Source organism: Taurulus bubalis (genome assembly GCF_910589615.1).
Source record: "Taurulus bubalis genome assembly, chromosome: 8".
Lineage (NCBI taxonomy): Eukaryota > Metazoa > Chordata > Actinopteri > Perciformes > Cottidae > Taurulus > Taurulus bubalis.
In genome coordinates this window covers 13135060-13161380 of record NC_136596.1, presented here as the reverse complement: position 1 = coordinate 13161380, position 26321 = coordinate 13135060, and the positions used below count along the sequence as shown (strand labels likewise).

The window sequence follows — 26321 nt, the reverse complement described above, 5'->3', positions numbered from 1 at the left end:
CACAACCTCATTGTGGATACAGGCTGACCCGAATAAAGACACACACACACACACACACACACACACTCACACACAGGCGCACGAACGCACGCACGCATACACACAAACACAGCACCTCAGGGTCATCCTGGAACAAACACAGCCTTGTCTGCCTGCCCGCTCTCCTTTGCCTTATGTCAATTAATGGCTCGCAGTAATTTCACCTGACAATCCGGGCGGCAGCGCAAGGCTAGAAGAGATGTCACAGCGATGACCTTTCTGGCCTGCGGCCGCTCTTTTCTAATAAAGAATCTCACAAACCCACAGCAACTTCCTTTGTACTTTGTTAATGAGTTATTGATTTGAAACAATGCCCAGGCAAATATTGTCAGAGCAGACTGACCTCACCAAGGTCATGCTATTTCATTGTATACAGTCTGAGCCCGCTAATCTGCACGTGGGATGACATGGACGCTATAGTTTCCCTCCCTCCCTCCCCCTGCCTTCCTTCCTCTGTCTCCCTCACTTTCTCTTTCCTCATACTGTTCATTGCAAAGTTGAATAACACCTACACATTTCTCTCTCTCTCGCTCTGCACACGCGTGCACACGTTTTTCACCTCGTTCTCACTTTTCTCTGTCTTTTTCTCACATCATTATATTCCCAACTCTCCATAGGTACTATACTTGCTAATTACCGACAATGCTACAGTCATTATTTTCCCATCTCTGCCACTAATTTGCTCCATACCGTTCTTTCCCCCACTCTAGCAGACCCATCAGCTCCCAGACAGCTTCTAGCTAACTTCAGCTCTCTGTCGGCCTTAAAAGTAAAGAGAGGGAAAAGGAGAGGGGACGGAAAAAAAGGAAAAGCGATGGCGGAGTACACGTCCCAGACATTGATTAGAATGCAATTGCAAACAGGTGTCGTTGAGGCCCACTTTTTAATTGTGTGCGCAGAGTCATGTACGCAATCACACACACACACACACACACACACACACACACACACACACACACACACACACACACACACACACACACACACACACACACACAAACTAACTTACTCTAATAACCTCTCTGCTAACACCAAACATGCAATTATGTACATTGCTTATTTAATATTTAATCATTAGGCCAAATGAAAACAATCCTGTTTTGATCAGGACATATTACAGAGTATAATGACCGGGGCTGCAGGTGGGTTTACCCAGTGTGTGGCCTGAGAGCAGTAGTGAAGTGGAAGATGGAGAGATCGTCCAGCCAGTTAGAGTGTGTGTGTGTGTGTGTGTGTGTGTGTGTGTGTGTGTGTGTGAGAGAGAGAGAGAGAGAAAGCGCTGGTGTAGTTGAGTAATTAGTTTTTTACTTTTCTCTTGCAGGAAGGAACTCTAAAAGGGTATTGTTATGTGATGTGTGTTTCTAGTACTTGTAATTTCACTTAATCTAACCCCTTGATATACTTTTGGGAAGATTAAAAGCAGTACTGCCCAAGCAAAGAGTCCAAACCCGATAAAGTTGTATTGGGATCCCGTGACACTGTCCTGACACTTCTGGCTCCCACTGAAGGGTTTGAGTGTAAAAAAGTAGAATGGCTCTTACCGACTACATTCCTTCCGGTCCACAATGCTCACCATCTCCCAATCTGAAATTCTAGCTTCCTCCAAAGTTTTCAGAAGTCTTTTGTGTTTCGGATGAGGAGGAGGGAGGTGCAGAGAGGTCTGAAGTGGTTGTTTGTCAGAGTGTGTTGATGTTGTTAGATTCATTGCTTCCTGTGTTGGTCAGACACTGCGTGTGTGTTGGCGTTGGGGCTGTTATTCTGGCTGCAGCGCACTCCTCTACCCTGCTCCCCTCTCCCTCCTTCTCATTACAGTGAATAAACAAACACATGGCAAGTATTGGACAACTTTTGACTGTGTGCACAAGTTTGCATCTGTGTGCATGCAATTATTTGTGGTTTTGGAAATTAGAGTTGTTATTGTGTAAGTAATGGAAAGAGCTAAATTGAACAAATTCTTGAAACTAGACAATTGGAAAGCAAACACATTCAACAAAGGAGTAACAGTTGGAACCACTTAGGACTAAAAGTGGGGTAGATAATCATGCTCAATGTTGTGTAGCAGGTTGTCTAGCTAGCAGTTTTATTGGTGACTCAAGCGAAACACATAATCAGAGGTCTGCTGATTGGCTTGCAGAAACTTGGCTAAAACCACATTTTGGTGAATCACCATATTTAGCTGTAATCTTTGATCAGGTTTTCTCTTGGGTCCTCTTCCAGGGTGGTTGGCTACAGCACCATGGCCTTAAACTTCTTGATAGCATTGCACACGGTGGTCAAAGGAACATTACGGTCTGGAGATAGACTGGTTGCATGAATGATTGTAATACTGCAGGCATCTGTCTCTCACCTGCTTGAAATTGAGTTATGTCCAGAAACTTCTAAAAAGGTGTCAATGATATTGTTCAGGACATTTCTGTGTAGATTACACTCAGATTCAATATATTCTTCAGCTTTTATGTTACATGTTTATGAATTCCAGTTCCAGAGCTGAGAGAACTTTCAGTTAGACAGACTGAGATAGACTGTGTGCCCTCCATAATATGGAAGTCTCTCTCTCTCTCTCTCTCTCTCTCTCTCTCTCTCTCTCTCTCTCTCTCTCTCTCTCTCTCTCTCTCTCTCTCTCTCTCTCTCTCTCTCTCTCTCTCTCTCTCTCTCTCTCTCTCCCCATTGTATTTCTTTTTCATAATAGTTAGCTGTCAGCATCTGGCGACTTTCTGGTCCTGAGACAGTCTAGTACGTGGATTCATATTTTATATTCTCTGAGGGGACAGTATGGATCACCATATATTTGGTAAACACACACACAAATTGCACACACCCTTATATGTCTCTTGACAGTCATGGCTGAAGGATGTTGGCAACAGGTGTGCAGTTGGGACTCTATTCTGACAGTGCCAGCACACACACACATGCACGCACGCACACACACACACAAAAACACACACACATGCACGCACGCACACACACACACACACAAAAACATACACACATACACAGTGCGAGGAAACTGAGGAAATAAATAAATAAGCTAAGATACTATGTGAGAGCTGGTGACAGGAAGCCAGTCTCGCAGGGCGGTGTGCTCCACTGCAGCTAATTAACCCCAGGAAATAATTGCAACAATATGCAAATGCTGTTTAGATAATTCACTACACTGCCATGCCAGGTAGTCAGTCACTCTGTTCTTTGCCTGCCACTGAGGGTGGAGGTAAAGAACGTATGTTGTTGTGTGTTAGGTTGGGTATGAAGTCAGGAGCACGGGGAGACTCATGTGCCACCATTAAGACATCAACTGTGCAATATGCATCTTTTAATTATTTGTATTGGAAATATATAGATACATAAAAAAAAAACGCTCCTCTTTTCCACACAATTTGTCTGAAATCAGTTGATGTCAGCAGGATTATTTATGAAGTAAATAGCTCTCTCAGACAGACACACACACACACACACACACACACACACACACACACACACATAAAGGTGCTGTGTACAGAAGCAAACTCTGCCTAATGTCCTCATGTCGGGCATTATTACTAAAGGCTGGGTGGAGAGGTGGACAAAACAGGAGACGGCGGAGGGTGAATGAGAGCAGGTGGCAATAGCGGAGGAGAAAAAGAAGGTAGAGAGGGAAGTTTGGGTGAGGGAGGGAGGCTGGCTAATGAAATGGGCATCACAGATGAAGGATGACATGGCAGAGGAGAGAAGAGGGAGACTTCAAAGGACTTTGATGTCACAGCCTTTCAGACAGACAACTCTGCTTCAGCCAGCATCTCCGTGCATGCAGGACACACACACACACACACACACACACACACACACACACACACACACACACACACACACACACACACACACACACACACACAAACGGCAAAAAACTGGTGGCAGAAGGGCAGGGCAGAGCGGAGTTGCCTGCTCTTGCATCACACACTGTGAATTGAGGTGGGTGCTGACACTACAACCCCCTCATGCTAATCTAGCAGTAAACACAAACACTCTGACAGGTTCATTTACCTCTAGACAAACACAGCAACAAAAACACACAGCAGCACATCATCAAATAGTGGAAGCACACTTGCACACTTGCACAAAGATTTGTACACACATACACGCAAGCAAAAACATCTCATCAAATCACAATGTACCTTACTTTCTTGAAAGATAAAGTTTAAACCATATTGTATGTAGCGTGTGTTTGTTCCACACCATCTCCTCAATTACCACCTTTATGCCGTGTTCACACCGGACGCGACGCGAATTTGCGGCGCCGCGTCCACCGCCGAAGTTTACTCGCGCGAGTAGAAAGAGGGCGTTCACACCAAACGCGAATTTGCGGCGCGACCAAAGGGGCGTGGCTTAGCTCTGTTGCTTGCCTCTGTGAGAGACAAGCGACGAAGCTTTCATTTCCGCTATCGACCATGGAATAAATAACCATTAGTTCTGCTTTATATTTGTTGTGGAAGTTCCAAACATGTCGGAACATGAAACGCCCTTGTATTTGGGTTCATAACATCATCCGTAGCCGCACACAGCTCGGTGAATTTCACCGACTCCTCCAGGAACAGCGTCTCGCGTATCTCCGTAAAACGATACCGATTATGCCATCCACCATGGAAATAACCACTAGTTCTGCTTTATACTTTTTGTGTAAACTCCACATATGTCGGAACATCAAACTCCATGGTGTCTGGGTTCATAATTCTATCCGTAGTCCCACAACAGCGTCTCAATGAAGCCGCTAACAGCGCTGGTTCAGGCGGAGCAGCAGCAGATTCATTCAGAAACGGGGAGAGGCGGTGGTGACGGGCAGAGCTTCTCAACGCTCATTCTCAACGCTGATTGGCTGCCGCAACTTTGCGTCACGCGATTTCTCCGCCAGAGTTGGGATAATTCAACTCACGCGAATTCGCGCCGCGTCCTTCGCTTTGTTCGCCCCAGGTCAAACGTTCTGTTCGCGCCGCCTCCAACGCGTCTATCTCGCCGCACATTCGCAAATTCGCGCCGCAGGGCGTCTGTGGATTGATTTTACATGTAAACTGGTCGCGCCGCAAATTCGCGTCGCGTCCGGTGTGAACACGGCATTAGAAAAAGGAATGTTGAAGTAATTATATTTCTTTGATAATATACTTTGTGTAATACAAACACATTTATGGAAACTATCAGGAAAGTCTCTTAAGACACCTCCTCTGTCCTTTACCTCATATCCATAATTATTTGTTTTGGAGTCACATGGAACAGTTTGACACTCAATTAATAGATGAGCTTCCAATCTCTGTAGGCCATGTGTTTGTTTGTTTCAAGATATTTATTAGTATAACATAATATCTGTATGCTAATTAAATAGATTGTGTATGAATAGCGTGTTTGCATCCAGTATTGTGCAATCTTAAATACAGCGCAGTGTTGAGATCTAAGGATACAGGTGTTTTCTAGTCGACAAAGCTCCATGTGTGGTGCAACCTCTTGTGGGAATGTATTGTTGATTTCTATTGTGAACCAGACAGTTTGATAGGAAATCAAAGTCTAGAATCAATGTCACAAGTTCATTAATGGATGCCCTTTTCTCGCCTGTACTTTTACTATTGTTCTTTCCAGCCCTGGATAAGCGCCTACGTCTCTGGTTAATTAAACATGCCTTCTTAGTGTGTGTGTGTGTGTGTGTGTGTGTGTGTGTGTGTGTGTGTGTGTGTGTGTGTGTGTGTGTGTGTGCATGCATGCAGATGAGTCAAAATAAACATAGGGGTTTGTGATTGTCCTCGCTTGTGCAAAACTGTGCTGTTTTGTTTATGCATGTGTACATCTCCTTCTTGTTTTTTTTTCTTTGACCTTCCCCTAGTGTCTTCCCATTATGCCTCTACTGGTGTATAGATGGGCCATCGATTCAGCACCAGGCCACAAATTAAGATTTAAACGTTACGTCACCCAGCCTATTGAGTTTTACATTTAGGGCATTTGCAATATGCAAGACTTATTGATTTACCAAAGTGTGGCTCTTTATAGAATCCCCTCCGGCCACCACCACTTTTTGTTTCTCTTTCATACCTTTTCTTTTTGGCTGGCCCAGAGGTGCAGGTTTTGATGCTGTAACATTGAATTGAAAGAGTTTAATAACTCTATTGATGCTCCAGTCTCACTCAAAGGACACATATCTTAAATGTTTGTAGTTGGCTGACCGCCTTCAAGCTCACACGATTTACATCAGTGTTCTTTGTCATGGATATAACATTAAAGTTTTTGTGTTGCAGGAAAACGGTTCCTCGGAGGAACACGTGCTGTACGTGTGGGACCACTTTGTGTCCAAAGCCGCAGCCAAGAATGTTTTCATCATGGCCCACAGCTACGGAGGGCTGTCTTTCGTTGAGCTGGTGAGTGTTTTAGTTTTCCGCTTATCCTTTCTACCTCCCACCGACAAAGAGACACACTGAAACAAAATGCACTCCTGTCAGTACAATCACTCACATACATGTTTGTGTTGGAACAACTGGATATTCCATATAAACTGTTGTATGAACTATGATTTGAGTTTGCAATGCTACTATTGTAGCATACCAACACCCATGCATGCAAAGAAACGTGTCAGTACGCAAAACAACTACTTTTTGTCCAACACACACATATATGGAAACAAGTATTCACACCGGTCAACTCAGGGAGACAGGCAACAGAGTGATAGTGTGTGAAACATGGTGGAACAATTACAAATAAATAGCATTTAGTTTTGAAAAAGTACTGCCTCTGTAAACAATCTGGTTCATCCTTGTCCTTTGGGCACTATTCACCTCTGCTACACATCAAGAACAGGAGGAAAACAGGGGGACGAAGAGGGCTGGATAAAGAAATGTAGTTATGGCATTGCAACAACAGTGTTACTGTTAAACCAGATCTGCTGCAGAGCATGCATATCTCCCAGCCTTTAGAGAGACAGAGGATAGGTGGAAAGATGGTGGGAGGGAAGTGAATTTGAAGGAATTAATGGTGCACAGGGGAGGGTGAAAGTAAAAGTTTGGCCAGCCTCTTGGCTTTATAACCGCACCCTTCAGCTAAATGGGCCTACAGTGTGTCTTTTGTGGGTTACATGAAGGCTGAGGTCAATGCTTTATTTTCTGGTCTTTGGTTTACTGTGATATCCTTGTGGGACTCTGCATCACATATTGATCACTTTATCGTCTGTTGGTGTTTTAATGACTAGAGGTACCTATTAATAATAAAGCTTCAGGGTGCAGGTCACTAATGCCATCATGGTGAGTTATCTACCAGGTCGGAGTAGCATTTAGGAGTCATGGTTAATGGTGGGGAGGTTTGTTTGTTGTACCCTGTAAGCCTGCTACCTGCTGTTTGACGTAACATCTAGTTTAAGTCTAATGTGTATACTTGTGACGTATAAAGCAACAAAAACCTGTACTGTGTAGTTCATTTCTTTCAAAAAAGATAAAACCTAGCTCTGGCTTTTAGCTCTAGCATGCCATTTTATTTAATACAATGTTCTGATCTTAAAATCCTGATACAGTAACTTAAAAGGTGCTCCATACGTGTTTCTCTACAGCTTGATAAAAAAAATAAAACTCTAGATCAGTTGTATTTGCAGCATCTGAAATTCCAACAAACACGTGTATGTAGCCATCTTGGCTCAGAGACTTGTTACACACATCCTGTGCTAGCTGCGTTAGCATTTAAAACACCAAACACCGTCTTAAGCTCCGCTAGCCAACATAAGGTGCTCGTTGTGTTTGCAAGCCTCTCCATGATCTCAGAGCTTGGGTATTGTCAGTTTGCTGGTTTCTTGATCTGAAGGATTCACTGCTAGACTCACCACATCCAATATTATTCAAGACATATCTCTTCTCGTTTCTCAGGAAAGGTAGAAAAAGGGAGGTGGCACAATGAGGATACGGCTAGTGGGGGATTAAAGGTGGGCACTTGTCCCACTGGTGTTTTCTGGAATTTGTTCTTTTCTTTTTCTTTCACCTACTCTTTTTTTGTTTAGTATTTTGTCATTTTAATTTGGCTGCTAAATATTCATGCAGTGTTTTGTCCGTGACAGCCTCACAATCTCCTGGGCTTTCTGGCTCTGTGACGAAGACTATCTATTCCTTCTATTTTTCTCTTTCTGTTCCCTTCAGTCAGACTCCCTCTCTGTGTAAAGGGCTCTACAAGGTTTTTAACTGCATTATTTTATGTGATGTCCTTGTCATGTGAAAACCGTCTTTAAAACACTCATGTACAGTGTGTGCATAAATGCATATATAGCATATAGCAGATGCAGTATGGAGAAGGTAGCATCAAAACAGAGACTTGAAAGATCATTGTGTTCACTTTAAGTGACAGGGTTTTTGAGGATGCCATTGTCAGGTTTCCCTTGAGACCATCCCAGCTTCTGTTGTCTGTTAGAGTCTAAACTCCTTCACCTCTTTACAAACTCGATACAAACACATATACACATTTATATTCTTTATTATCTTCCCGTGGTTACCCATCCGTACCAATCGTCAACTCGTCTACAGCGAGCAATGTGCAAACTTGTCCAAGCCAATCATTTTGGTTTTGTTTAGTTATTATAATTAATTAATACTATTATTCTGTTTGGGTGCTTTTCTCATGTTAAGTATTATACTACTATAATACTACAGGCTATTTGGCTTTTTATGCAAATACCCTACTACCTGCGTTTTACAGGAGTACCACATGGTATTTAAAGGAGCCGGTATGCATTTCTTACTTTTTATTGCTGTGTGTTTGCACTCCCTCACACATAAGCATGCACAAGCTCATGCACATACATGTGCACACTGTCTACTTAATTGAGGAGAAAGTGGTCCAGTGGGACGTGGTGGGAGGTTTGTGCGCATGAGCAGGCGAGTAGAGAGAAGAGCCTTGCGGGATGAACCGTTTGACACACAAGAAGACCCAGAGAAAACAAGCTGTCTGTGGGTTAATTACTACTCAGCTTTGCAGTTAATAAATATATTTCTGATCAAGCACATCAAAAAGGCCCACCATTAATTTCTACTGCTCGATCCCCATGCTCAGAAGCATGTTAGCCCCTGTTTTGAGCACTCAAGTGTTTCATTGCAATTTGATTTCTTTTAAAACACTTCACAGTGTGTACTGACTAATTATAGATACATCAAAGAGAAGCTAAATGCCTTTGAATAAGTGCTGCAGGGGGAAAGCTCTTTCTCTGCTTCGCCCCCTTTCTCGCCCTTTTCCCCTCACTATCATTCTTTAGCAATCACAGAATCCAGTTTTAAACCCAGTATTCCTGTATTCTTTTCAAAGTCTTACAGTTTTTACCATGGCTGTGGACTGTGTCTCTCTCTGCGTCTCTCCATCTTTTACACACACAAACTGGCCATGCTCCTCAAGGTTCCTGATCTGCAGTATCCTTTCTTCACCTCAGGACGAAATCTCACCCTAGAAAGTAGTAGAGAGAGAGAGAGTAAGGGACCAGGGGGATAGAACCATACAGAAAAAGGGCCCTGCCTCCATCTCTCCCTTGGCTCAGCCTGCCTTTTCATCTTTCTTCATTGCCAGGAGTGCAGGGGGTGGGTGTGTGGCGAAGGGGGTTGGAAGGGGTTGTGATGAGGAAAGGTTGTCTAACCCGCACTAACCTTCTGAGTAAAAAAGGAACACTCTTTCTGGAGAGGACAGGGCAGCATTATATAAGGGCTTATGTAAGAATGCATCTGTCTCCGAGTACACAAATGTGTGGGTGCCAACCAGACAACAAGCCAGCCGCCACAACAACCCCTCAAGAACATGATTACAGATTTTAAGTGTCCTCTATGAATACGCCACATATATACAGTACACGCTTGCAGGATATATGCCTGTACACTTACTGTCTCGAGCCATCTGTTTAAATCTATAATGAATATACCATAGTTCTCTTTGTCGTCCTTGGATGCATGTGTGTGCAAGTATGTGTGTGTGTTTTGGCCAGGAGTTGGATGTGGGAAGAGATGCTTGAGGTAAGACAGATAGATATGAAGGATTTCTTCACTCCTTGTGGACTTCATCGCCATACCAATGTGTGGAGGATGAGAAAAATGAAACACTGCGGGTGAATCAGTCGAAGAAGTTAGTTATACATATCTCGGAGTTTAAAAAGTGATTGCATTTTTCTGATATGGCAACCTCGCTCAAGTGAGAGTTTTTTATGTTATATCAGTAGATGCAAAAAGAATCAGAAGTTTTCTTGTGCCTAATCAGATTCTCAAGTTGAATTAAAATATAGAAAAGGTTTCTTTAAGATTTCCTATTCATTTGCCACAGACAGTTTTCCAAACAAGCTTGTTCCCATTTCTCTGTGCAATGCAAACATTTTTGTATCACCTTGTTTGCATAGTTGTCCTTAACTTTTCTCAATCTTTGTTACGATATGTACTACACCCTTTCATCACAATATTTGCCATCCCAAAATCCACTTTGCTTGTCCTGTATTGTTTCCTTCGTCCTCCTAAGTCCTCCTCCCCCAGTCGTGGTGACCCTCAGGGCAGCTGTGGTGCCAACTCTGCCCTCTGTGCAAGACTGGGTCTGGCAGTGGTCTGTACAGCTTCATGACTGGCGTGGTAACAGCCCACTGAACATATGGCGCTGTGCAAACACTTCAGTTTCCAGTCCTCACCCTTATTACAGAATGTCTCAGAAAAAAAATGCACATATATAAATATTAAAAATCATTATTTTAAATGTTGTTATTGTACCTTATTATACTATTACTTCTACTACTTTAAAGGTTCTCTATACGATATTCAGTACATTAATATAGCAGCAAACAATGTATTCACATATTCTAAATGTAAAGATATAGTGGTGCCGGGGCTACCTGAGCAGAGAATGAAGTCGCTTTTCCTCTGTGTGTGTGTTTCATTCTGAGCTTCTAAGTGCTTGTTTATGTAGTCATTACGGACATACATGGGTCAGCTGTCCCCATGTTGAGAGCTGTGTGTACTAGATATGCTCTGAATTGCTCTCATTGCTGCACTTGTTTCTTTCTAAATTCTTCTTTTAAAATGACATGTAATGTTTATCGTCAACTTCCATGGTTTTAAAGGAATATACTTATTCACTTTCTCAGTGTTATTTTGTTTTCATATTTTTTCAATTCTATTTAATGTGTATTAAATGGTTTCATGTGCTTACAATGGTTTAAGTTAGCATTGGAGTTATGTATATATATATGACCAACGGCAGGGAGAATTGGCAAGCAGTCTCTTCGAAGTCCTTTCCTCTTTGTACAGTTGCCGTCGTTCTTCAATTTCCTGACTCTTAACAAAGCCCAGCTGATTCTTGGTTGGATTGGTGCCAGCAAACACAACACAAAATGAAAAAAAGACACATTAGAAGTTGTTGGAAGTTTTCTGTTTTGTTGGAAGTTAGTCCCCCCCCCCCCCTCCCACCTCCCAGTGTTTTCCTAGACTAAACAGGTCCTGGACCAATCTCTGCTGAATGCACAGACATAACATTGATATTGATCTTTCGACAGAATATAACTCCCAGTTAGACAGCAAACAAGTTGATTTCCCTAAAATGTTGGAGTATTTCTTTAAACTGTGTCAAACTAAGTTCCACTTTGTATCTATCTGAAATACTCTTCAAGGACCAGTGCAACCTTCACCTGAGTTCATCACCACACATGCAATTTGTTGACAAAATCATCCCAGCTGTGAAGGTGTCCATACACAGGCTCTGCAAATCCCCTCGCCTAATGCTGTATGCACGTCTCGGCCGCCTCCGAAACTCTGAGTGCTAGCCTGTCTATTGCTTCTGGAGGGGATGAAGAGAAGGTTTGTTTTTATCTCAAGGTTCTCCATAGCTGGCGGGCTTGCAAGCGGTGCAGTAGTAGTGCAGTTTCCAGCCTGTGTGTATGCCTGTCTCTGTGTGCATGTGTGCGTATGTCTATGCCTGCAAATGGGTGTGCACATATTGTATGGGTCTAGTTTATGCGTGTGTGTGCACATATGGCTATGTGCACGTCCGTGTGTGTCAGCCTTAGCCTGGAGAAGCTTGTATCGTCCTAAGCAGAACAGCTTGGTGTAGAGCAGCTATCAGAGCCACGTTAGGAGAGGAGAGGAGGAGAGGGTGAGAGGCGATGATAAATGGCTGGGGCACACTAGCAGAAATTAGTGGAGCCGTATGCAAAGCTGTGGCGTTTTGTTTGATGTGAAACAAAAGGACCACCATGACAAAAGTGCCTGCCAGCCTGCACAGCAGGACAGCCGCCCTCAGGACATACACCATCGCCACTGAGAAAGTGTGTATGTGGTAATGCATGCATATCATGCATGGTGCTGTTTTCCAGCCCTGTCTATATTATGTATATTATCCCTCTCTGTGTTTCTGTGCTCTGCTCGTAATGACAGACAAGGGCTAGCCCTTTGTACACCGTGATAAGACATGGTTTCTTCCTCAGTACAGCTTCAGCATATTTGCTCTATTAAGCAGCTGAAATATAGACATCTAATTTCTCTGTGAATGAATAGGCATCTCAGAGAGCAGCTCTCCTCTTAACATAGGGATGTAAATTGAACTGTTTAAATGTCACGGCTAGCAAACTGATTTGATTTCAATTGATTGGCTTGTTTCTGGGAAAAAAAGACCTCCTTTGCCAAACCTTTGCTGCGCTGGCTGCCACAGATAGACCAAGGTCTTTCTTTACACCTCAACAACACATTGTAGGGCTTCTGAATTCTTCTATCTGCTGTGATTATGTACAAATGGCCTTCATTTGCCATCCATTTCAAAGCTGTAGTGCTGCATTGTGACTAGAGGCAGATGACGCAGACCAAATTACAGCGGGTTTGCTGTCTGAAAAGGATACTCACACAATAGGCTTTGTGAAGTATTCCCTTCAATACGTCGCCATTATTCTCACCTTTGTTGGTGTTTCTCTCTGTTTCAGGAGCATCTTTGGTTTCTAGATTACATTTGTGGTGTTGGTAAGGAGCAGGGGTTTGGTAATACTTTACGCACCTCTTGTCTCTCTTGTGCTTTTCCTTTAATATCAAGGGGAATTGATTTTGTGTGAGATTCCAATTTAGTTGTTTGTTGTTTGTTTGCTGCATTTTTTTATGTCTTTCATTATTAATTCTGTCTTGTTTTTATAGTAGGACAGACAATCAAGGTCTTAGAACACAAACTCAATGTTTTGGGTTGTCATACATTTCTCTTTCAATTATACATAAACTACATTAATCTTTTAGTCAGTTGTTTCGTAAAATCCCAGTTAACCGAAGGATGCAGCAAAACATTGTTATAGTTGGTTGGAATCTGACGTGCTGTTCGGAAATACAGGGTGTAATCCAAATTGTCCCCTAGTCAGCCTCCTTTGTCATTTGCTGTGAGAATTTTCCTTTCCTCTGATTTTTTTCTTATCAACAAACAAAATGTATTTCAAGAGGATTTACAGTATATATAAATAATACCAGGGACTTGTGGCCAAGCAGTCTGCTTTTTACAAAAAAATGCATGCCCCTTTATTTCTCTCCAGTTTGGTGCCATGCATACCATTACACCCACAACCAACTAACTTTTCTGTGATCACTTTACTTTCTATATTCAGTCAGTGGATTAGGACAGATGCTCCTGCAGGGCTGTTACAACACAGAAAAGGTAGACTGTCAAGAGAGGTCGTAAGGGAAGTGGTTCACCGTGTGTTCAGTATTTTAACCGCTGTTTCCCTGAACTTTGTTTCAGGGGTGCACTGCAGGTATCGCTAGATAAAGCACCGATATGTTACAAAACTTTTTTTTTCCTGAACTTTTGTGGTCCAGGTTTAGAAAGGTCATCTGAGACATAACCAACAACCAAGGGCAATTCGAGGCAACTTTCGTTTTCACACTATGTAAAAATCTTGTTGATACACTGTATGAGTTTTGATCAAACTCTCCTACAGCGTTCTCAACAGCCCAGAGGCAGACATGGAGCTGCTGCTCTCCCCTTAGGCTCTGATGCAGGAGCAGTCAATGCGCTCACTGGATCCCTTCCACATATCTCGGTTCACATCGTCAGTCCCTCTTTGTCTTTGACTGCTTTTATGGCATCTCTATCTTTCTCCTTCTCTTTTTGTGTATGCTCGTCATTCATTTGAGTGCACAGCTGACTTCTGTCATGACAGTTCAGTGCTGTCAATTATTTTCTGCCTACAGAGAAAAAAGTTATCGGTCTCTGGATCTGTGATCGCTTTTGATTGATACCAAATTCAGACTCCAGTATTTGAGGGCGTTAGTAAATGTCAGCTGTTGGTTTTGAATAGTTTGTCTTATCCAGTCATTGATCTGACTATTCATAGTTTTAAGCGGTTGAGCATGATTTCACCAGGTCGTCACGGTTACCCACTCGTCTCTTTCATTCCTAAAAACACACGGATGTTGCCATGGTGACATAATTGAATAATCATTACACCTCAAACAAGTAGTGTTGAGGTTACTATTCATAAGTCTCCTCTCACCTTTTTTTGTCTTCCTGATTTATTTTTTCTCCCGAGTGAAAAATCCATCCGGTCTCAGCGCATCATTGTGCAAAAGCTCTTTTTAATCTCCCTCGTCCTGCCCCACCCACCCCCCGTACCTTACCTCTGAAACACAGGGTCTTTCTTGCCACTTGGTGATATAAGAAGCCCTGCTCGTTGAAGTTCATTTGAGTTCAGTTTAATCTTTAGGGATTCATCATTACATATTTACTGGCTGAGGCTGATCTTGCTGTAAGGTTCTACCCTCATCCCATTGATCTAGTGCGCATGTTCACTCCCGAGGTTACGGGACGTGCTTCCATTTGCATAAGGCCCTGGGCAAGGTTCTTTCCACCATTGATTGGCCTGTCCATGAGCGCCCTGTGCCTTCTCACATTGATCACTTTGTTTTTTCCTGGAGACAGTGCTACTCAGAGTTCAGCTGCAGCTCCAACATATCAGACCTTCCGGAGGAAGAGAGACCAACAGGGAAAGAGGATGAGAGAGAGAGAGAGAGAGATAGAGAGAGAGAGAGAGAGAGAGAGAGAGAGAGAGAGAGAGAGAGAGAGAGAGAGAGAGAGAGAGAGAGAGAGAGAGAGAGAGAGGGTAGAAAACTTTAGTGCCAATATCTAAATAATTGTGGATACTTTTCTTTTGAACGTTGACACAGCTGAGAAAGTAACAGTTTTAACCTGACACCCACGTGTCTTTACTACTTTAGCTTGTATTTCCCTGGGCTAGCTTCCTGAGAAGTATACACTGCTTTTACCACACATGCACCGAATCATATTTACAATGAAACACACAGAACATTCAGCACACAGACTGATATTTGCATTTACACTCATACCTGAATTTCCCCTGAAATTGAACAGCCCTCCTCCCTTCCTGTTTATCCTCTCCCTCTGGTTTAACCCAGGTCTGCATATATAAAGCTCTCCTCTCCCTACACTGTCTTTCACTCAGTGGAGATGCTGTTCAAATTTACTCAGGGTTTTCTTGCTCTCTACCATATTTTAGAAGCATGCTTTTCTACGATACTAAAGTCATTATTTAAAAAAAAGTTTTCTGTATTGTTCTTATGTCAAGTTTACTTATGTCAAGTATACTAAAGCATCTGCTTTAGTATACTTGTATATGATATAAACAGCAGTTGATGTGATTGTGTTCATTTTTGCCTATTTGTACAGTTTTATGAAGGTTGAGGAGCTACAGCACTAAAAGTAGGAAAACTGACCCTTTAGTTCATAAATAATTTATACCAAAAACCGAATTACCTCAAAAAGGTGTTCTACGGTATTCATGAATCACTGATTATTACAGTAAGGCTTATGTTTTTTGCGTTTTGATTTTTGCACGTGGCATTGCGTGTTTATCCAGCATGGCGGCAGTGGCGGCATACGGCTCAGACTCCCATGATGCACCTCCTCTCTTTGTTCTGCTGTGTGAGAGCATTGTGCGGCTTTGTCTGCCTCTCTCGTTGCTTTCGGCTCGTTGCCTCAGAGGCAAGGTCTCGCTCTCTTCTCTCTCCTCTGCCTCATACGTCTCTCGCCCTTTTATTCACACTCTTTAATACCCATCGGGTACTGCTGTCCATTTCTTCCGCTCCGCTCTCTGTCGTTCGTTGTCTTTTACCTACCTTTTTAATTTGCAACAAAGAGCTCCTTCTCGCACTAATTTTTCCTTTGCCACTTGCCCTTGTTTAAAACAAATGTCAAACTACTCCCTGTTACCGTTCTTTTTTTGTTTGTCTCTTGCACTCTGAGCTTCTTTGGTCACCCTCCTACTCTCTCTTACCGTTTGTCTGTAAACTCGCCTCTTCTCGTTTTCTTTTTATCTCGTGCCCCGGTGTATGTGGTCTTACGCCTCTTCTTTGCTCTTCCTCTTCGCTTCCGATTCACTCCCTTTCGTTTTCCCTTCCCTCTCTTAACCTCAACTTCACATTGGCCTTGCTCTTTCATTCTCTGCCATCTCACTCTGATCCTTCACTTGAGACTGACCTCTGTCTCCTTCACACAGTTTTTTTTGTTCATATTTTGGCATTTTTGACAAACAGGTCTCGGTCCAAGATAATTTCCTCCCCACTGTTTCCTCCTTCACACAGTCTACTTTATTAAAAAAGATCCTCTGAGGTGCTGTTTATTTATTACCTCCTAATGGTTATCACAATCGGAAGTTTTTATTCAATATAACCTCAAATGTGGAATTATCTGTTGAAGATTTTAAATGTTCTCACCTTAAAATCTAAGATGCTCTCAATCCTTTAAAAATGTATCCTTGTTTGTTCCTTTTCTGAGTAGATGTCACATTTAGTCACTGTTTCCTATTTGTCATTTTGCGCTAACTTGCCTTTCATTCTTGCAAATCTCACGCACTGCGCGGCTCCCACTGTGGTATTTCCATGCATTCACCTGCTGTGTCTGGGTGTGTCAGCTGGTTACGACCTAGGTCACCTTCACCGGAGAGGGAATACGAGCGGTTGATGTGAGGTTTGAATGTGGTGAAGATGACATGTTGACAGCTCAAATGAATCGCTTGTCACGTGTCATTTTTCCCCTCCCCCTTGCTAATTCTTCCTAAAGAATGCATACAATATACAAGAGGAATCTTGAGGACATACGGGGCAGCACATTTTCACATGGGCATCACTTGAATTCAACACATTCATTTTAGTTTGCTTTTCTTTGTTTTTTTTTGTTTTTTGTCTCTTACCCCAAGACTGTGAATGGTCTCCTTCTACAGCGAATGTAGGAAGAATAAGTCTTAGGTATTGAAAGGAAAGTGTCGCTTCTGAAAAGCTGTGAGGAGCAGCTATAGGCGGATCATGGTGCAAATGTCAGTGAACTCAGTGACTCTAAGGTTGAAGTTTAAATCCTTTCTCCCATCTGTTCAACTCATCTCCTCTCTCCTTTGCTTTTTCCTTCAAACTCTGCATCTCCATCCACACCCACCTCCTTCACGCACTGCACTTTCGTCTCTCACTGCTTTGTAAAGTTCATTGAATGCAGTGTTGGTATTCTGTGGTGTTTTCGCCTTGCCTCCTCCACACCTTCAGCCCCAGGGTCACAGCATTCTTTTAGTTTGTTAGTAAAGACATTTTCAGTGTCAGCGCATCACATGCAGACTGTGCCGTTTATTTCCTGCACATATCTCAAGTGTTTAAACGGAAAACAGAGTGATGGATTTGGTGGCAAAGGAAAAACAGGCAATTCCGCAGTTTAACTGTCACTTCCATTTTTCTGCACTTTAAGCTTGAAACACCCTATATTGGCTATTCAGCTGATCTATACCTAGCTATATAGCCTCAGAGACTTATAGAAAGCTGAGTTTGAATCCTTTATGGCAATTTTTTTCTAGCGATGTGTTTTAGTTATGTACCTGCAGTAAAACATATTTAATTTTTTAAGCCTGGAAAGCTGACAGTGAAAAGAGATGAACTGTTTTATGTGCCATTTTAAGGCTTTATGTGCTGTGAAATACGATGGGGGTTATGAAAGAGCAAAAGGAAGGGAGAGAGAGGAAGGGAGAAAGAGAGCGAGCAAGAGACTCCTGGTGTGGAGCCGCCTTTGATGTCTTAGCTGGCTTGGAGCTGAATGTGGAACTCACTGAAGGGTAGGCCTTGTTTCATGGTGAGAATATGAAACTGAATGTGCTGTCTGAGTAAGAAAAAAAAAGAAGAAAAAAACATTCACACATTTGCACAGATTCTTTTTATGCATTCATGTTTGTGCACACTTTGTTTTTTAATCTTTTAGGCATAAGTGTGATTTTGCTCCAAAGGCTTTTTTGTTGTCCCAGTAAGCTAGGTTTTCATCTCTTCCCGTCATGTCACTCATTAGTTTGTGGTTCATGTTCAGATCACTTACCAGACCACATTGGGTGGCCTGATAATTCACTGTGTGTGTGTGTGTGTGTGTGTGTGTGTGTGTGTGTGTGTGTGTGTGTGTGTGTGTGTGTGTGTGTGTGTGTGTGTGTGTGTGTGTGTGTGTGTCCCTGTCTCATATATATTCTGCTTTCCTATTAGATGGCTTCACACCCGACGATTCCTCTGGACTCCTCTGACATCGGCTTTCATGCATGGTCTGCCTGCCTCTCTCCCTTTCCTTCTCCCCCTCTCACTTTCTCGCTCTCTCGGCCTTGAACATTAAAAACATCTTGGACGTGGCAAGACATCTTTTAACCCCCTCCACCACCACCAAGCAGCTAACATGTACAATACACCCATCCACCCCCAATACTCGCTCCCTAACTTCCATTCCTTGCTCCTTCCTTCCCCAGCTTCTTGCTCCCTTTACCTTACTCACCCACTCCTACCCATGTGCCTTCCACATCTTCTCTCATGAATCTAGCCTCTTCCCCTCTTCCCTCCCCTCCTCTCTCTCTTGTCCCTCGCTCCCTTCTTGTATCTGTTTTTGTGGCTTTGGTTGAGGTGATGGTTAGTTGATTTGGTCTGATTTCTCTTTGATGAAAACACTAGGGGGCACTGCCTGTCCTTTGTTACCCCTCTCTTTCCCTTCGCAGGCTTTGATGTATGTGTATTGTTGTGTGCATGTGTTTTGTCTGTGTCTGTGCGTGTGTGCTGCTGTTTGTGTTTATATTTTAAAAAGCAGCCCCTTGTCCGTAATGGATGACACAGATCTGCATTCAGACAGACAGGAAGGCAGGCAGCAGGTCCCTGGTGGTCACAAGGGCTAGTGCTTTGCACCCCTCCACCCCACCCCCCTGTCCCCACTTCCACCCCCTGTTTCTGTTTGGTGAACCCTGGGGTGTAAGTTAATGAAAAGGTTTTGGACCACCGAGAGGAACGACAGTCATCTCCCAGACACCTCTGCTCACCTCCGGCCCTCTGAGACCATTTCTCCATGACAGGCCCCCTCTCCGCTCCTCTCTCCCCACGTCGGCCCTCCTTCCCCTGGGTCACAACATGTCGTCTAGCTGTTCGGAGGCCGCCAAACGCAGCTCACCCAGCGTGGCATTAGACAAAGGTTGATAAACTGAAAGACTGTGTGGGGCAAACCTTGAGTGGATGAGAGTTTATGGTGGTGAGGAAGAAAAGAATGGATGAGAGCAACGGCTCTCTTTACACAAAAGGAGAAGGATGTCGATCGGGGACATCGGTTGCATTCGGGTCAGGTCGAGGAAGCGTCGGCCTCAAAAGAAAGATCAGCTCCAGACGCCAGAGTGGAAAGGAGGAGACAGAGAGGACGCAGACCTCTGTTTCTACCCGGCTGGTCAAGTGCTTGTTGTGACACTCTACTTCATGTGGTCACATCAGCAGTATGCCAGTTGTTTTCTGTGCATCTTTTCTATACGCACAATCCATACTATACAGTTAGTTATCATGTTCACTTCTCGCATGTATCCTTAAGTCCGCTGATGAATGTTATTGTTTTTGAGCGAAACTCTGAATTATTGATTTGTTTTGGGATTTTTTTTCTTCTTTTTGTGGTAAGCAGACAGCTGATGAGAGGTGTTTGATAGTGCTAATTGGCAGCTCCCGTCCATGCAGTGTGTGGTTGGTGGTGGGTTGGGGCTGGGCGAAGTGAAGCGCTGCTATTGTTTAGAGGTGTCAAACCCAACACAGAACAAAGAGGACGGGAGAAATGTGCTGTGCTCGCCTATCAGTGTGCTGAAAGCAGCTTAAGTACACACACACACACACACACACACACACACACACACACACACATACTATATATATATATATATATATATATATATATATATATATATATATATATATATATATATATATATGTATGTATATATTATAAATATGTATATATGCATGTGTGTGTGAATGCACATGTGTATACCATCCACACATACACAACAGTACTTTACCTGGAGTAACACACACACACACACACACACACACACACACACACACACACACACACACACACACACACACACACACACACAGGCAGACAGGCACACTAATGCACACATGCACACTCTTAGACAAACAACCTGAAAATGACAAGATAATCACCACATTCAAACTTACCTCCAGCTCTGGGTAAATGCCTTTCTCTGAGATAAACTAATAAATATACTGTTTTCTTTTCAAATGTTCTCTACTGAAGGCCCTAATTACCATACACTGACAAAGACCTGACAGAGGTGTAGTAGTTAAAAAGGTAATTTGACTACAAGTAGGAGTTTGGATGTGGAAAAGGGTCAGTGTGCTTTCCCCCACAACCCCCCACCCCCATTCGCCTCTCTCTTTAATGGTTTATTCACGCTTTTCGAGGACTTTTTGCATGATTGACTGACAAGGTCTTTTTCCGAAATAGCATCTTCAGTAATGAGAAATAATTGACTCCCTAATCAAAAAAGGGTTCATGGAATCCACAAACCCGACTGTAATCTTCTGTGGCATTTCCAGCAGAATTGACAGTCCTCATAGCTTCAGGCTCTATACCACTTTGATTTAATTGCTTTTTTTCACAAGATTAATAATACACTTTATACTAAATTGTGTGTGTGTGTGTGTGTGTGTGTGTGTGTGTGTGTGCTTGTGTGTTTGTGTGTGTGTTTGTGTTCCTCACCCTTCTCTCAGGCGTCGTTTTTAATCAATAATATCACTTGTAAAGCACTTCAACTGGTGTACTACTTTTTGTAGATTTTACATTTAATTCATTAAGGGAATCACTGTGTTGATTTTATTATGTACTCATAAGTATATTATATATATATATATATATATATATATATATATATATATATATATATATATATATATATACAAGCTCCGGTTGTTGGGCATATAATTTTAATAAACTGAACAACATAAAAATAACTCAAGTTAATTGTTAGTATATGGTAGTGTTCTTGTGTTTTATTCAAAATATAGTAAACAACAGCATAATAATAATGGCCATATTAATATTGATGATTCATTAGTAATGGTATGATATCTATTTAAATATAAGTGGACAGTATTTCATTAATTTAGATATTATTTTATGTTGTATACATTATGTTTTTCTTTTGCTGGTATAGAACCCAAAGTTAAGGCTTTTCATTTAGTTTTTAACGTTGGATTACAATGGAGCAGAAATACAATTTGTATTTACAGCTGGAAGGGGAAATGTTTTTGCTGTTAAATCTGGCCCATCGGAACATCGTGATACAATTCAGATGCTTGAAATGGGTTGTTTTTTTTCTTAACTCTGCCTGTTTAAATGGCTAATTGAATTGCTTTGTATTTTTCTTATACCCTCCATTAGTATTTTTATATCCTTTAGTCGTATGTCTTGATTAATTTGGACATAAAAATAATAATTTAAGTGAGTTAGCCTTGAGAGCTGCAAAGTTTTCAAATGATGGGGCAAATTAACTTGTAGCTTCCTCCAGCCTGTCCAATTTGTAATATGGCCTCAACCCCTTCTCCCTCTCTTTCTTTTCTGACTCATCTTTCCTCTCGTTAAAAAGCTGTTTTAAATCATGGCTTGTGGCAATGAGAAGTTAATTTCAAGATTGTTATATATTTCCATTAATTTCAGTTGGCCTTTTGTAGTTTTCCCTCTCTCACTCTGTCCTTCCTTTGAGTAAAGGGGGATCACAGAGCATGTTTTTTCTTCTTTTTTCCTTCTCTCTCTCTTTCTCCCCTGCCCCACAGCGCAGGAGACGAGGAGTAGAGGATGATAACTGAAAGGAGGGACACTCTCTTTGTCACTTTCATTAGCTTTTACCACTTTTACCTCCACTCCCATTCCTTTTTCCCCCTAACTTTCTTCCCCCCTCAGTTTGTCCATGAGCGACTTCGAGTGGCACTGGAAGTTTAAACAAAACACCTCCCTTTGGAATTCAACTCTTGCTGCCCTGAAGGGACACACACACACACACACACACACACACACACACACACACACACACACACACACACACACACACACACACACACACACCTGATTTGCCAGTAACGTGTAGAGCAGCAGGCGCCACCAGCTTTGTTGTTTTTGTTTCATTTTCCTCCTCCCCCATTCACAGCTAAGGTGAAAAACAGTCTACTGAGATATTTAGTAGATTTTGCCATTCGCAGACTTCACCTTTTCAAAACACTTACAGTAGCTGGACTTAATGTGTTGATTTGTACAGCATGAAAGTGAATGTTTCTACAACAATGATGTATTTTAAAACAAAAACAAACAGGCATTTCTTGATAACAACAAGAAAAGTGAAAAAAGTCACACATTAGTTCAAATTTAGCTCTTAAACCTCCTCACAACAAATTTAAATAAACTTTCACATCATAACTTGTTGCCATTTTCTCACTGCACACCAATTTAGAAAATGTTGCTTTTGTTGGATACCAACTGTGGACTCAGTTAGTTCAAGGAATCAATGTTTATCAGCCCCTAAGGCTGTGTGTGCCTGTGTTTGTATCAGAAATGGACAGCAGTACCCGATGGATATTTAACACATTAGCTTTGGCAGAGCTGAGAGTGGTGTGAAAACACACTGATTTCCTAAGTGGCAATCATATCAGCATCGCCGTCAAAGAGGCAGCAGAGAGCAAACATCTGTGTGTGTGTGTGTGTGTGTGTGTGTGTGTGTGTGTGTGTGTGTGTGTGTGTGTGTGTGTGTGTGTGTGTGTGTGTGCGCGCGCCCCCAGATCATGCATACAAACTGTGCACATCCTCCAGACATTGACTCCAGCACTGCTTTACAGTAAACTTTGTCTGTTTATTAGTGTATTTGATCACCGGGATTGAGTGAGCATATTTTGCTTTTTTACAATATTGTGCCTCATCATATTTAATTTTTTAACTTGTGTTAATATAATCTGTATTATTTGTTTTAAGTAACTATTTTAGCAGTTTTTCTTTGTGATTTATTTATTTGTTCAGGACCTATATCTGTCTTTCTTTCTACCTGTGTCTTTCTTACTGCATCCAGCATTTTCCTTCTGTCATTTTCTCAGCCGCTGTTGCTGCATTTGCCTTCTATGCATGCGTGTGTCTTTCTGTCTGTCAGTGGTAAACTGTCTCCTCCCTGCCAGGGTTCAGGGAACCCTTGGTTCTCCTCGATGACAGTATCACCCTGAGTTACGACACAAAGGTCTCAGCCTCCTCCTCCACCCACCCTTGTTAGGCCCGCTCGCTCGCTCCCTCTCTCCGTCAATCCCATTCTCCCTCGGCCTATCCATCGTGGTCTCCAGCCGAGAGTCACCCATCCGAAACTATGTTAAAACAGGGTCATCCCCCGGCGTGCACTTAAAAGCTGTCCCTTTAACCTGCTCGGAAATACTTACGGCTATTATTATAGCTTATAAATCATTAAGAAAGTTTAATTATACGAAAATTTCATGGTGGAAATGTGCAAGCTGACACATGGGAAGGGGAATTTAATGGGCCAGCAAGTCCCAGCACCGTGAGGGAAAATATTGAGGTTAGGTTTCTATTTTACAGCATTGCCGGAGGGTTGGGAGACAGGGAGAAAGACAAGAAAAAAGCACTTTTCGAGTGAGGGAGAGGGAGAGAAAAGACAAGTGGAGATAATGCGGCCTAGCCTGTATTCAATGCGCAAAAGTAACTTTCTCATTTCACTCTATAGACCAAAGCTGTTAATGTGGCCAGTTGATTTGGGAATGATGAAGACATTGCCCACCGTACCTTGTGCTGGTTTTCTTAACTAAGATACATTCTAATTAACACAAGACTTTAATTAGTCGCCATCCCGTAATTTCCCTTCGTTAAGGAATGCTGCCTAATTAGAAATTACCATTTCTGTAATTGCTGTTGCCAAACAATATATGAACATCCCTAACTACTAATGTTACAAAACTTCCACTGTCCACTTTCTTAATTGTGTCAATATCATTTTAATGTGAACATTATAGGGGTATTCTTGATACAGCTCGAGCAACTCGAGCAACGCCTACCAGTCTTTTCATTGTGGCAGAAATGTAAATTGATCAAACTGTTGGGAGTTAATGTCATTAACACTTACCACTGTGCAGATGTTAATTAGAAATTAATTGCATTCTGTTTTGGTGAATATCAAATATAAAATGATGCTTAACATTTGAGCATCTGCTTGCCTTATTGGGTCTGAGTGATTTGAATGCAATGTCATTGCAATAATAGAGTTGTCTTATCAGTGAAAACTAATAGGAATGTTTCAGGAACTCATTATCGTTTTATAGAATGATGTCACCAGCAGGAATAACAAGATTCCTCTGAGTTATTCTGATAATTTGGTCAGGTGGGCAGAGAGACATATACAAGTTTGAAGAAGTTTATCACGAAATATAATTTGTTTAATATTAATATGATTGTACATATACTCACATGCACAAACCAACGCCCTCACAATGTAAAACTCTTACTGAACCTCATCTTGAAGAAAATAAATTAAAAAAATGTAAGTCAATAACAGTTGCTTTGCCCCAGGCTGCTATTGTGTATGAGCATCCCCGTTACCCGCAACCCTTTTCGTCCTCGCCCTCATTCCCTCCCTCCATCCCGTCCTCCCTGCTCCATCTCTCTCTCTCCTCCATTCTCCCTTCCCGTCTTCCTCTTTCTTGTTTTCCATGCGGGCACAAGCGGGGCGCAGCGCCCGCAGCCGGCAGGTTTCCTGGCACGCCGCTCCTCATCCTCTGCCTTTTGTTTCCACCAGTGGACAACCATTCTCCACTTCTGCTGTGTCAGTAAATATTTATTGGCCTTCCTTTTCCTCACCGCCCCCACTTGTTGGTGTGTTTCTGTCCGCTGTGTGTGTGTGTGTGTGTGTGTGTGTGTGTGTGTGTGTGTGTGTGTGTGTGTGTGTGTGTGTGTACGTGCGTGTGCGTGTGTGTGTGTGTGTGTGGTTTGCATGGGTATACACACACATAAATAGAATCCTCCCCAACACGTACACAGACACACACCACCTCCCACTACCCTGCGTCCGGTGCTGTCACTCACACAATTCAGCAATGCCCGCTCCTCACTCTTTCAAATCTCACCCTGTCTCTCCGCCCACCATCCTCCCTGTCTGTCTATCTCTCTCTCTTTCTCTCACTCTCTTCCTCATCTTCTCTCCATCATGTATATGGCAAACTGCCGTGACAGGAAAGAGGAAAGAGAAGAGGAAGTTATTGCAGTTTTCTCTCGCTCCCGCCTCCTACTCTACACACTCACAATAACCAGAGTTCAAGCACTGGAGAGTCAAAAGGGAAAAAACCCTGTAAATGCATGTGACCTCAGTGATCAAAACCTCTGCACACTCCCACCACACTGAACGATGCACACACACAAACACACTCCCTCTTGCTCCCTTGGGCCCTGTGGCCTCGTGCTAGAGAGGGCTTCCTTCCTGCGGTTAAGACAAAGGAAGCTGGGGACCGACAGGGGACCTGAGACCGCTGCTTCAAAGCCACAGGAAGCGCTGGTGTTGTCTCTTCCTGTGGAGGGTGTTGGAGCGTGGGGGGCCAGCTGCCTGTGTTTTCACAGCCAGGGACGAACAGGGGTGTGTGTGTGTGTGTGTGTGTGTGTGTGTGTGTGTGTGTGTGTGTGTGTGTGTGTCACGGACAGTTTAGTAGCTGAACATGTTGCATTCACTCTCATATCCACCCTCTTTGACCTGAGATCAATTGCTAGCAACATAGTCATACAGCCGGTACTGTAGGAATAAGAGAGAGAGAGCACACTAACATCATCCCTGTGGTGAATCCCGAGGCCATTGAAAGACAAATCCAGACGGAGATTGTCAACTTCACCACTGTTTATCTATAAGTCCATTGTCCTCATTGATTTATGACGGAAGAAAATCACTGCCAGAGCATCAGTCAGCCTTTGTGTTTGGTTTTCCAGCCCTTGCCACTGTCTTTGCTGACTCT

At 42.7% G+C, this 26321-nt stretch overlaps 1 protein-coding gene across 1 annotated transcript in view; it reads left to right on the top strand.

Annotated features, from left to right (window-relative positions):
- arb2a (ARB2 cotranscriptional regulator A) overlaps nucleotides 1–26321 on the top strand; it is a gene marked incomplete at its 3' end in the record, with an annotated part of 140088 nt that overhangs the window by 61786 nt on the left and 51981 nt on the right. The window contains exon 6 of the mRNA XM_079221938.1: nucleotides 6288–6407. Coding sequence (XP_079078064.1) covers nucleotides 6288–6407 — 120 coding nt within the window. The remainder of the gene's footprint in view (nucleotides 1–6287; nucleotides 6408–26321) is intronic.